Source organism: Anguilla rostrata, unplaced genomic scaffold (assembly GCF_018555375.3).
Source record: "Anguilla rostrata isolate EN2019 unplaced genomic scaffold, ASM1855537v3 scaf1072, whole genome shotgun sequence".
In the NCBI taxonomy this organism is placed as follows: domain Eukaryota; kingdom Metazoa; phylum Chordata; class Actinopteri; order Anguilliformes; family Anguillidae; genus Anguilla; species Anguilla rostrata.
Window position 1 is genome coordinate 176 of NW_026986413.1, and position 13634 is coordinate 13809.

General features: G+C 39.4%; 1 protein-coding gene across 3 annotated transcripts; it reads left to right on the forward strand.

Moving 5' to 3' along the window:
• Nucleotides 1–402: 402 nt before the first annotated feature.
• Nucleotides 403–9881, forward strand: LOC135247108 (uncharacterized). Of its 3 annotated transcripts, none has more exons than XM_064320367.1 (9): nucleotides 403–648; nucleotides 1925–2218; nucleotides 3081–3371; nucleotides 3959–4240; nucleotides 5210–5302; nucleotides 8521–8539; nucleotides 8754–8785; nucleotides 9278–9324; nucleotides 9655–9881. In XM_064320367.1, exons 2-9 carry the CDS (start codon nucleotides 1999–2001, stop codon nucleotides 9760–9762), a joined length of 1092 nt encoding a protein of 363 aa, XP_064176437.1. In that variant the 5' UTR covers nucleotides 403–648; nucleotides 1925–1998; the 3' UTR covers nucleotides 9763–9881. The 3 variants fall into 3 exon arrangements, with proteins under 3 accessions (XP_064176437.1, XP_064176436.1, XP_064176434.1); XM_064320366.1 differs by lacking the exon at nucleotides 403–648 and adding an exon at nucleotides 655–1685; XM_064320364.1 differs by lacking the exon at nucleotides 403–648 and having other exon boundaries at nucleotides 655–2218.
• The last annotated feature ends 3753 nt before the right edge of the window (nucleotides 9882–13634 follow it).

The following is a 13634-nucleotide window of genomic DNA, read 5'->3' on the forward strand; positions in this document are numbered from 1 at the left end:
GTTTCTGCACTCACAGTTCAAATAGTCATGTGACCTCCACACAGTCTCCGACCTCCCAGCACAAACCGATAGTTTTACTGTGGGCAGTGCAGTCCTTGTTCCTTAAAAAATGGGGAAGAAACTAATATTGTCAGTGAACTCCCTGAGTGATTCTCAGGGAATATGGAGGTATTGTGAATAAATTAATTATGTTCCAAAGTCTAAACAAAAGCAAACATCCTGTAATACTCATGAAATATACATAGCCACCTAACCACCATATAACGTCCATTTTTTGATGAACGTTTGTGAGAAACAATTTTAATGCACTTATTTCAAATTGCCAATAAAGCTTTAACTTGATCTATGAGTTTATATGATGGCTTTGTTGGCCATTCAGCCAATAGGCAATTACTTCCAAAACATATTAATTTAAAAAATATTACATTATTTTCCAGCACAGTCAAAGATAATATTATGGCTTACAGATATTTCTCTTTTTTAAGCTCCAAATAAAATTTAGGTTCACTAATCAAGTACTTCTAGATGAGGTTGCTGTCTATACACACACTATACACACTTACTGTAATTACAGTAACAAAAAACCCTTTTTTTCTTTCTCTGTAGATAAGAAGACAACCTCACCACCTGCTGTGACGACTTAAAAAAGTACTGAAACTTCTGTTGGTCTGAATTTATAAGGTGTACTAGGTAACAGATCCTTAGAGTAGTTTGTTTGGGTTGTAACTAGTTTTTTTTAGGTCACCCTCAAACTTAACTCATCACTGGGCAGCTTGGTGGCACCTGCTAAGGCACTGTTAAGGCACTGCCCAGTCTTTGGATGGGTCCCTCTATCCGGAATTGAGTCCGGACTGTCCCTGTGCCGACTGTGGCTGGCAGCCACACAAGGTGATGCAAAATTGGGTCTAGCATTACCCAGGGATGGGGGGGTTTCTGGCAGCCTGAGTGATAGTATTTGTCAATCTAGTACTGACAATTCCGCCACTCAGGTTGCACGACTTGTCTTCCTCTGACCCATGTCTGTGTGAGCCTGTCTTGCAAACTGCAGGTAAGCTGACATCACAATTACGGAGGAGAGAGCATGTTAGTCTGCACTCTCCAAAATGTAGTGTTGTTGTGTTGAGCATTGCAGCGTGAGCGTAATTAGGCACTCCAAGCTGGGCAGAGAAAAAGAGGGAAAGCATGAAATAAAATACAAACGATGCCTTCACTGAAGTACAACTTCAAGTGCAGAGCATTCAAATATAACTTGAGACAGAGAGCAATATGTAATATGTGTAGGTCAAGTTGACTAATACATCACTTCGTGAAAGGAAGCATTTGGAGCCAATTTGTCATTATATATTCAGGGGTTAGTGACATTTTATTCCAACTGACATCAACGTAAATTTTTATTGTTGAAAGCTCTTGATGCTCCCCTACCACAGTTTTGTTCTCACGTCTGCATCTGCTGCTACTTCTAACCCTTCAAAAAATATCTTTCCAACACAAAATTATTTTCTAACACGAAGTTCCTGTGGGATTTATTAAGATTTATTAATCACATTGTTTCGATAGGATAAGACAATGAACAAATATCCAATTCTTGTAATGAAAGTAACAATCATTTGTCTTCTTTTTCTCTTTCCTTCTTTCTTTAGAGAAAGAGAAGCCACCCACATCACCTCCTGTGATGACTAAGAAAAGTATTTATACTTCCGCTATGTTCTGATATGGGAAACAAAGGCTTTAATGAAAAAACTAGTTTGTTTGAGTTGATATCAAACTTTGACTCATTTCTAAATCTGTATTTCAGTTATGCTTATGCCCAAAATTAATTACAACGTGATGCCAGTCCCAAACACATGTAGGTCACCTCTGTAATATCCTTCTTTGAATGTTTTGTATTGCATATGGTGAGTATCATGCATGTCTCTCTCAACAGGAAATCCACAGAAACCCAACATTTCTGTGGATGGATTTGTGCAGAACAATGGGGAAGTTAATGTAGTCTGTAAGATGAGGCTGAAAAACCCCACACCTGTCACTAATATCAGTTGTAACCTGTACATTGGAGACTCATCTGAGCTATTCAGAAGAACTTGGACCACAAATGAAGTCTGTACCTTTGTTGTGAATGTCAATGACCAACTGAAGAGCAGAAAAGTGAGCTGTGATTACAGTGTGAATATAGACCCTCATTCTCTTTCTCCACGCAGTAAGAAAGCAAACATAGTGGGTAAGTCACCCATTAAATTTCAAACATTACAGGCACTAAATAAAGCTGAGGGTTGCCAGTCTGCCCTTGCACTGTTCAATTTATTTATTGATTTATTTGTTTTGTTTATTTGTTTGTTTAGCCACAGCATTGCACCCTGTACAGCAATTGTTGTGTAAGATATCATGATCTTGCCAAGTATCATGTTTCCAGACCAAACTAACAATTGCCCCTCACACTCACATTAACTTGATCTTCAAGTGGGTGTACCTGTGACAAGCACCGCAATGTGTCAATTCCCTGTGCTTCACACCCAGCCAAAGACACACTGCTACAGCGCCATCTGTAGGCAGATCCATTTAGTGAAGCAATTGTCGTAGCTGTGAACATGCAAGACAAGTATATTTAACCTAACAAGCACATATAGTTCATTATACAGTTCATTTTTTGACTAACATCGATTTAAGTTATGTAATCTTTCATATATTCTCTCTTTATATCAAGTTTTACTGTACATAATTTGCCAAAATATAATTACATTGCTTTGATCAGCTGAAAACATACTGGATGAGCGCATACATTCAGCACTCATGATAATGATGTACCCAATATTGCTGTAATTCTCGCATGCTCCTACAGTGCCTTGGCTGTAACTTCAGCTTGTTTTTATTAACCTTGCTATATCTTTTGTAGTTCCTACAGATTCATTATAAATTCAATTGTGAATGGGCCCCAAGGAAAATCTTGCTTACAGCAAAGAAACAAAACGGAAGTGGAAGTTTGTGGTCTGGTGCTGTGTGAAAGTGCCTACAATACAGCTGTTTGAGTGGAAAATCAAGCATAACTGATGATTGAAACTAAATGGATCTCTGAACTTTTGCAGGTAAACTGCCAAAGGCAGAGTTACATTTGAGTCCTGCAGTAATTTCCATAGAGGAATCAGTGAAACTGAGGTGCAGGAGACCTGACTTTGCCCCTGCGTCCCACTGCACTTTCACCACTAATCAGAGAAGAGAGATCAGTGGCTCAGGCTGTGAGCGCTCAGTCACTGGAGCTGAGCTGCTCAGTGGGAGTCACAGTGCACGCAATGAGATCACCATAAGATGTTCCTACAAACTGGAGGAAGGAGTGAAACCACTTGTAGATAGTGACCCCTCTACAGTAACTGTGCTGGGTAAGAATTCATAATTCTGAAACGTGCAGCTTGAAATAGGACAGCAGATGCTAAGGTCAGTTAATATATAATAAATAGTCATTTGTAAATAGATGTTTCTGTAAAAAATGCAAGACAGAAAAAATAATAAATAAATCATTGGGGGGCCAAAACCTTTCTGAGGGCACTGTATGGTTGTGTGTGCGCTGGTGTGTGTGCGTGTGTCTATGCATTTGTGTACACTTCAGTCTGGAAGCAGTTGGACAGTGACACCATTTTTGTCTTTTTGACTCTATACTCCAGCACATTGGATTTGAAATGAAACAATGAAGATACAAGTTAAAGCGCAGACTGTCAGTTTTAATTTCTGTCATACTAAAATCCTGTTTGAGGCTTCCTGTAGACCTAATGTTTCACTTATATAAAACTAACCCAAGCAATGTGCACATGGAGTAAGGGATGCAGCTCAGTCACTCCAGCTCCTCCTGTCAGATCCCTACAAGTAAAACCATCAGGATGCTCATGCACATTTAGCCACAGGGAACACAATCAGTACTGTGACCCTGCAAATGTATTTCTCTGTATCGTGTATTATTTGTGTGTTCTAGATCTGAGGAAGCCCAGCATCTCAGTCTCCACAGAACACACTGAGACACACATTCACTGTGAAGCACCACCTGACATCACTGGAGCAAAATTCTTCCTGTACTTCAACAGGAGTAGAACACATACTAACAGCACCCAGGCTGGAACAGAAGAGCGAGCTGTCAGTTTCATTGTCCCCCGCAGCTCTGACTCCACTCTGACATACTGCTGTCGTTATCAGTTTGAGGGCTTCAACTCTAAACTGAGTGACTGTGCTGAAGCTAAGAACAAGGACCAGAGTAAAAGTACCGTACTCTTTTTTTATCTATGCAGTTTATAAATAATGCTTGCACATTGAATTCTCAACTTATAAGACTAGTGTTTATTGTATTTTGCTCCTCAGTCATTATAATTGTATGTTTTGCACTGACATTGACATAAGATTCATTTTTTGTACAAAAGTCCTTTATTTCATTTTCTGTTATATGCTTGGAAGCCCACATCACTCACTCTTTCCCATAAATGAGGTGAAAACTACATGGCAGGTTTGGCACTTGATGGAATGAGTGAGGGTAAGGTTGTTGGCTACAAGAAACTGCTCTGTTTCACTAACACCTGTGAATAGACTATTGATTATATTAATATATAATCAAACATGACCATATTTCACTAATGTTACTGGTCTTGTCAGGAGTGAGATTCCCCACCTGCGGTTCTTCCCCTCCCTCATCTGGCCCTTGAGTATGTTCTTCCAAATGGTTCTTCCCCCCACGTTTATCCTCTTATAAACTTATTCAGGTGTGCCCCGTTTCCATATTACCTGACTCCTCCCACCCTATTAACCCTGCAGCATGGTTCCTAGCTTGTGGAGTCCTGACATTATCATTGGCTGCCAGTGTACAGAGAGCTGGGGCCAATATCAATGTATGACAATGAGGTTCCATTTTGAAAAACTGGCAAAAGTTTGAAAAACAGAGATGCATTATGTGTTGTGCGTGTTAGGAATAAAGGCTAATCTCTAAAGTTTTTTCTGAAAAATTTGTGGATCCAAAGCAATAATTGTCATTTTTCACTTTGTATTTATATGATTTACTTGTTGAACTGTGTTAGACCAGGTATTGGCTGTGAGGGGTTCTTTTGTCTCAATGAAGCACTGTGGTTAATAGCTTAAAAATAAAATAAAATGTCACAGTATATATTATGATATGTGGAGATCTGTGGGGCTCTTTTCACTCAGTGTCTCACTCTCCTCAAATCCCCTTTACAAATTTCAGCCTGGTTGAACACACCAGCGGGTGTTGGAGTAATTCTCACAGTGATTGTGATCCTCCTGGGAATGACAGGAGCCTGTCTGTACTGGATACACAGTGAGTCTTTCTGATGGCTGCTCTGTAGCGTGCACTAGTCCTGCGTTTCTCAGGTGTTGGTGACCATTCTATAGCAAGAGGCCATAAGTAAATTAAATGGTTAACATTTGATTCATTTATCTAACCCAGACCTGGGCATTTTACGGCCCGCGGGCCGGATGCGGCCCTTTGGTTGACTCTGACCGGCCCGCGTAAGGTTCATAAGAAATTACAAAATAAACTTTTTTTTTTTTTTTTTCGTATTTTCTTATTACCTCATACGTGGATTAAATGTGCATGGCTTTTATTTTGAAGTTATACACCCTGTGTTTTTTACGTAGTGCATAGGGACGTAAGGTACGTACGTGATGCGTGTTACCACAGAGCTGAAAAAACTGCTAAAAAAACTTTTCGGCTCTGTGCGTGTTACTGAATGGACGTTAGCTGTCTCGACGACTTTCACCCCCAAAATGTCAACTAAAAAAAGAAAGGTAGACGCTGAATGCAGGGTTTTCAAGAAGACATGGACTGCAAAGTATTTGTTTACTGAAATCAGAGGTAAAGCGGTGTGTTTGGTTTGCGGGAACCAGATTGCAGTGTTAAAGGATTACAATTTGAGTCGGCATTACGAGACGAAACATTCAGAGACATATAAAAACTTGAATAATGCTGAAATGGCGCGGATATCGGAAGATTTGGTCGTTAAGCTACAAAAACAGCAAGGATTTTTTACAAAGCTTCACACATCCAGGGATGCAGCAACCAGGACCAGCTTTGTAATTTCCCACAAAATCGCTAAAAACAGTAAGCCATTCTCAGAGGGCGAGTTCGTAAAAGAGTGCTTGGTGGACTCTGCAGCCCTACTATGTCCTGAAAAAAAAGAAGCTTTTGAGCACGTCCCGCTGTCCAGGCGCACCGTGACAAGAAGGATCGAGGACATTGCGGTAAATTTGGAACTTCAGCTGCAACGTGATGTGGCAAATTTTGACTTTTTCTCTTTGGCTTTGGACGAGAGCTGTGATGTCCGTGACACAGCCCAGCTACTTGTATTTGTCCGTGGGATAACGGACTTCAAGATTACAGAGGAGCTGGCAGCAATGCGCTCAATGAAAGGGACAACGACGGGGAGCGATTTGTTCACGGAGGTAAATGCATGCATGGACACGATGGGACTGAAATGGGACAGACTGACGGGTGTTACAACGGACGGTTGTCCAAATTTAACAGGGAAAAATGTTGGGCTGTTGAAACGTTTGCAAGATAAAGTGACTGAAAACAACGCAGATCAGAAAGTAGTATTTTTGCATTGTATTTTACATCAGCATGTGTTGTGCAAGTCAGTGCTTAAAATTGACAATGTGATTGATGTTGTAACTAAAATAGTTAACTTTATTAGGGCACGAGCATTGAATCACAGGCAGTTTGTTGCACTTTTAGAGGAGCACGAGACAGAACATGTTGATATCAGCTATCACACAGCTGTGAGATGGCTCAGTCTGGGTAAAGTGCTAAAAAGAGTCTGGGATCTGAAAGCAGAAATCCGAGAGTTTTGTGAAAAGAAAGGCAGAGACATCCCAGAGCTCTCAGATGAGAAGTGGATGGCAGATTTTGCATTTGCTGTTGATGTGACCGCACTGATGACTGCACTGAGCACCAAACTGCAAGGCAAGGGCCTTTTCATCCATGAAATGCACAACCTAGTGAAGGCTTTCATGACGAAGTTACAGTTTCTTTCGAGGCAACTGGAGAGCAACAATCTTACTCACATGCAAACCCTGAAAGAAGTCACACCATCAGATGATAACCTCCGCAGGTACTCATCCATGTTAGGAGCACTGCATGATGAGTTTTCAAGGCGATTTAAAGATTTCAGAACAATGGAGAGTTAAATGCACTTGATTTACTCTCCATTTACCTGCAATGTGGATGATGTGCCTAGTGATGTCCAGCTGGAACTCATTGACCTGCAGTCTGATGCAGTACTCACAGAGCACTTTAAGTCACAACCACTGCTGCAATTCTACTCTTCTCTTAAGCAAGAGAAGTTTCCAAACATGAGGAGACATGCTCAGAAGATGTTTGTTCTCTTTGGATCTACCTACATATGTGAACAAACATTCTCAGTGATGAAGTTTAATAAGTCCAGATACAGATCCTTTCTCACTGATGATCATCTGTCAGCTGTGCTTCGCATCTCAACCTCAAACATTCACCCTGACTTTGATGCACTTGTTAAAGACCAACAGAGACTAGATTTCTCTCACTGAACAAGAAAAAACTGAAAAACGCAGAATGAGTGACAAGTGAAAATGTTTTAACTACAAATGTAGGCATCATTATTTTTCTAATATGATGTATCTTACTGAATTTGGCTGAAAATGGTCACTAATGTAATGAATCAAAAACTGTTCAAATGTTCACATTTTGTTAACCATTATTTTAGGAAATTTTATTGAGTAAATGTCATTTTTCCTAAGACAACCTCTCTTTTTCATTGCTCAATTTTAACTTATACTCTTACCAGTCTTACCAACTAATCAAAACAATTAATATTATGCAGACTTTTGTCCAGCCTTTTGGTCCGGCCCTCCATAATATTTTCTTGTTCTCATGTGGCCCCATGTAAAAAATAATTGCCCACCCCTGATCTAACCCATACTACAGGCTGCAACACAGTGACTGTTTAATAGACTAGCACATACATCATTTTTGATGTTATATCGTGGATGCAGCTGTTAAGTAGTATATGGATATTTAATGATTGTAAGAATTACGTTATCATCATGAATCTGTTTACCAAACAAGGCATGTTTAATCTGAAATTCTAAAATATGCCACTATGAAATTGGAAAACATAAAGAATTTATATTTTATTTTTCATTTTGGCTGTGGGCTCCGACCTGCAAATTCCTGTGCTAGTCTAGTCATTTTTAAGCTCCAGTGCTGAGTGAGTTTCATTGCTTTGCAGCCAGTAGCATTTTCAGTTATACTAACAAGATTACTCATGATCAGTGCAACACAACTAGTCTGCACTACATTCAATGATTTTGACTAGCCAGTGATTTTAACTAACGCTCATAGCTGTCTGAGGAAAGCTTCAACATATTGTGACATGAGTTCTACAGTGACATTTTTTGTCAAAAATGAGTTATATACTGTTGAATAATTTATAAATGATGTTGATTTCTTTACATGTGCGGTGTCAAAAATGTAAAAAATCTCTTTTTGTTCTTTTTCAGGAAAAAGGAAATCTAGTGGGTGAGTATTTTTTTTTTCTGTCATGATGAATTTATAGAAATTAAAAACATGCTACCATCCTCTCAGTCCAACTGTTACATGGTGTCTGCGCAATCAAACGGAAATTAAGAAATTTTATTTGCTCAGTCTGATACTCTCATAGTTTCTGTCCATGACCATGACTGTAGGTCCTATAAAGTATATCTCTAATACAACAATTGTCTGTGTTGTTCAGGCTGCCCACAACTCCTAACAATGACGCAGTGTGTAAGTACCTGTAATCTTCCAGTCATTTCTTTAGCCCTTATTTCAGCTGTTCTGCATGTAGACATGCTACCTGCTACCATTACATTACATTACATTACATTACAGGCATTTGGCAGACTCTCTTATCCAGAAAGACGTACAACAAAGTGTATAACCAAAACCAGGAACAAGCTTGTTGAAAACCCTAGAGGGAAGTACAGTTCCAAGTGCAGGGAACGACCGTGTAGATTAACTTGGACCCTGTAGGTTAATCTGATTAACACAACAAAAAACAGCAACAAAGCAGTCTGTGCGGAAAAAAAAAAGAAATAGTTATTGCACTAGTGCCTACTCAACTAAGTCAACTAAGATAAACAGCTTACCTAGCTACAACCCTAAGATTACATAGTCATACCATGTTAGCTATTTTTAGCTCTAGTTTCAGCACAACCTTCAATGCTGTTGTTGCTGTTATAAACATGTGATGTACACTCTTTTACGTTTGTGCTGTAGACACCACTGTTGATGTGTCCAAGGGAGCAGAAACCAGTGATGCCACAGTGAGTACAAAACAACAGCAGGATAGATGTGGTACTGAAATTAAGGCCCAAAACGAAATATTAAATAATCATTCAGAACGCCACTGGTGATTTCTGGGATTGTTAAATCCACTGTACGAGGACTTCATTGTAAAGCTGGACTTTATTAATAAATGTAACTACTGTACCATTGACACGTAAATCTGAGTCACTGCACTCTGCATTACATCTGCCAACTGTAACTCAGCTGTGTGTCTGTTGATGGAGCTGCGTCATCCATCTTTATAAATACGTGTCCTATGCTGTGTGCTATGTGACTGGGCTAGTGACTGTGTGCCTCTCTGTACATAGTCTCCTTCTGACGTGACTTACAGCACTGTCGCCCACCTTGCTCCTCAAACGACGGCCTTTCAGGCCCAACAGGACAACGTGGTGTACAGCAGTCTGAAGACGGACTGAGGAATTCATACACAAAACACAGGAGTCCTTTTAATCTTTATGATGTACTCTGATCAAGAGAGTATCAATATGTTTATATGGGTGTGCACAATTATAATAGAAATATTTCTTTTAACATTCTTTGACAATACCTTGTGAATGTCATTTGGATTGTTAATCTGTTTTGTTAGTAATATCTTTATTTCTTGTGGTGTTGTTTTGGGATTGTACCCCCAATGCAGAGTTCAAACTCACATATGAGAATAACATAAGCCGCGTTTCCACCAAAAGTAACCAAAAGGAACTTTTAGTCCCAGGAACTACTTTTCAAGGAACTAAAATGTTCCTTCAGCCCATGGTTGTCTGCGTTTCCACCGCGGTCTAAAGTCCCGCGAAGATTAGGCAAATTAGCCCACTGACGTATGAAAAAGCAACGTTGTCGTCGGTCCATCTGTCCTATGATTTCTTCTGTAACCCCATACTACCACCGAAGTAGCCTACATTATTTTCTAATAACCGGAACAGCCCGGAGGGGTTTATTCCACTTATATACAACGGGTTACCAACAATGATTATATATGGTTACTTTTGTTTTTTTTTATTTTTATCAATTTAATCACCTGGAATTTAAATATTCTTCTGCAGCCGTTTGGGCATATTTTACCGTTGTCAAGCAAAACTGTCGTTGGTAGTTGAACTTGGACCGTTGTTATGCAACAAATAGGATATAACAGGCCAATAGTCAGATTGTAACTGTTTTATATATCCTCTCAAACACATTAATTATGTTTTTATGCGAACATTCGCTTTCATGTCTTGACATCCGAAGCGACAGAATGCATTCACATTTATATGTATAACTGGCAACAACAGCAGAAAACATGCACACGTTGTAAACAATTTGCTGTTTGATTACTTTCTCATCGTCAATTCCATATAGGCTAATCGCAAAATGACAAGAATAGAACGAAAACTCGGACTTGCGTGAAAATTTAAATTAGTAGTGGTACAGCCACCGTTTACTTTCCTTCAAAGTTACTGCTAGCCGAGCAGCGAAGTGTGCCCTCCAGATGCGAACCATGCACCATAAATTAGTCCATAGTCTTCCTGGTCTTTTTGTGGAATTGAAGAATGGCAGAGTAAAAATACGGCAGTCTGAAAAAGCTAAAGGGACGATTACTAGAATTAACCTGTTATTTTACCCTGACAAAAAGTGCGGAAGGTGATTTCCAGTTTGCTTTTACTGTATCACCAATGTGAATTACGCAGAACTACCGCATAGCCTACCTCGCATAACTGTATCAAACGTTTTGAGTCAATTACAACGGGCTAACAAAGAAAATCCGGAAGAAAATATTCAGCAACCCAATTAATCCGTTTGAATGTATTGGTACGTAATATGCTGTCCCAGCACGAATGTTTTTTATTTAAAAAAATTATAAAACGAATACTAAAGCAAGAAAAGAACAGAAGAGCACACGTTATAATTCCAAGACGTTGGCAGGTAACCAAAACTAGGCTACTGTGCCGCATAACATACAAGTTTGATTTGAAGTTATTATGAAAATAAATTGGTTTGCGGCTGCATATTTTTAAACATGGCGGCTGAAAACAAACACAAAAAAATGCTGCCAGTACTCGACCAATCAGAAATGTTCAGCGCTGCAAGCTCCACCCAAAAGGTTCCTGTACTTTCGGAAAGTACTACCCCCCCGAGGAGGAACTTTTTGGGAGGTAAAATAAAGCCCCCGGAACTAAATTTAGACCCTAGTTCCTGCGGTGGAAGTTCTGAGTTCCTCAAAAGGTTCCTAGTTCCGGGGTAAAGTTCCTGCGGTGGAAACGCGGCTATAGAGAAGAACTCTTCAGACAGTTATTTAGGGGGCATAACTGCTGCACTTGTAAAGAATATATTCTGTATTATGCAGAATACAGAAATGTGTTTACAATGTTACAGACTGATATTGCACAAAAGTACCCGGCAAACCCAAAATAACTGCTGACTGCTAACTGGGGCCCATCCCTGTACTGAGAACCAATGCTTGGGGCACAAAATCCCCGGTGGCGCCCCCTGTGCCTCTCAAATATGCCATTCATCAGCCACTTTCAAAATCATAGTAGGACCCCCCAAATGTGTTTTTATTTACCTTTCATTTTGTTTTAAATGTATAGTCTGTTGAGACTTTTGTGAAAATGCCCTTTAAATAAATGGTGACCATTAAAACCCTTACAGAAAAATCATGCGTTCAAAAACCACATATGAATATCCCACATTTCAGCTATAAAAATAATCCCACTTCAATGATGAGAGCAGGAAAAAAACCTATCCTATTTCAAGTCATGTTTTGTTTTCACATGTGAGAATTGTAGTTCACATTTTCAAGTCAGGGATGTGAAAATGTGAAGATGCAAATGACTCGATGCGACCTATGTTCTCTTTACATGTGGAAAAAAGCCAAGCACAGGTGAAAATGTCCAGTTTACAGTAGTTTACAGCAGTAAAATTATTAAACCACACAGAGATGTCTTGTGTTTCACTTCCTAAAATAGCTGTTCATGTTGTAAGTATTCACAGACAATAAATTATGCAGGACACAGAATTAATAGTGCCTTATTGTGCCAAAAATGGGTATTATGATGAAATTTCTATAAGATTTTTTCCAACAAGATACTTGTGAAGACCTTCTGGGTGAAAATTGAACTGGTTAATTGTGTCATAGTTCTGTGGTTGTCTGCATTTCTCTTTTTGGACCACCAGATGGCGGCACATCAGTTTTTAAGTTCTGTTCTTTTACCCTGTTTAATTGTACTATTGTTTTCAATTATTCAATTATTGTTTTTTGGTTGTCTCGTTTTCCCTTCCCTCTCTGTGGCCTGATTGTGCATTGTGCCCTCCTGTGTCTCGTCAGTGTTTTGTCTATTTAAGTTCCTTTCTTCCCTCACTCAGGTGCTGGATCCTTTTGTCTGTGTTTCTGATGGTGTTTTGATATGTGTTTCCATGTGTACTTTTGACTCTGTGTCTTGTCTTTCTACCCTGCTTGAGTTCTGTTTTTGTATGGTTTTGGATTTCTGGATTTTTGTTGTTTTTGCGTTTCAAGAATCCTTGCTTTGTCTTTTTTGGGATTTGTCCTGCGTGGCTTTGTTTCTGTCCCCCTTGGTTTTTGTTCTATTAAAGTAAAGTTCTCAGTTTGGATTTACCCCTTTGGTTTTTGAGTTTCTCTGCGTTTGGGTACATTCCCTCACCCCTTCCTGACAAATTGGACTTTCAGGGACAGGTGCTGTGCTCCAATGCAATTTGTAGTCAGCAGTTTTTTCAGAGAGGCATGACGTGATTCAGTTTGCTTGTTCTGGAACTCCATAATGAATCACAGTAAAATGTATTAAATTATTTAAAATAAAATACAAAATTGTGAATCCATTTTTGGCCTGTTCTCCAGCCCTTGTCATTTTTCTCTGGTCGTGCCTGATTGTTGCTGTATTAGTTTCACCTGTTCCCCTGTGTGTAAGCTCCTTGTTCCCTCCTTGTAGTTGTATAGTTGCTAGCTGCTAGCTATTCCATTCTAGTCTTGCGTTCTCCTGGTTCTTTTTGTTTGTTTTGTGTTCCAAGTAATAGCCTTTTTATTTGCACTTACCTGTTTCTTTAGTCCTTTTCTGCAGTTGGATATCTTCCCTGAGCCTGGTGATGCCTCTGAATGACAAGAATTATTTAAATTTAGACCATTACACAATTCTGTTTAGAATTCTGCTCAACAAGTAGGGTGTACAGCACAAATGCGAAATGCCTTAAATATTTTGCATCTTTCTGAATACATTTTATTTTATTCTTCAATGACACCAGCCACTGGTGCTTCTGAACTCTCACTGTCCCTGAGAGAATTCAGTTTCCTTCTGCTCAG

Excerpts from the sequence above, each read along its gene's own strand:
- LOC135247108 (XM_064320364.1), top strand. The coding sequence starts at position 1,909 with ATGTCTCTCTCAACAGGAAATCCACAGAAACCCAACATTTCTGTGGAT. Across the intron at positions 2,219-3,080 it reads TAAGAAAGCAAACATAGTGG|GTAAACTGCCAAAGGCAGAG; the intron begins GTAAGTCACCCA and ends GAACTTTTGCAG. Across the intron at positions 8,786-9,277 it reads TCCTAACAATGACGCAGTGT|ACACCACTGTTGATGTGTCC; the intron begins GTAAGTACCTGT and ends TTTGTGCTGTAG.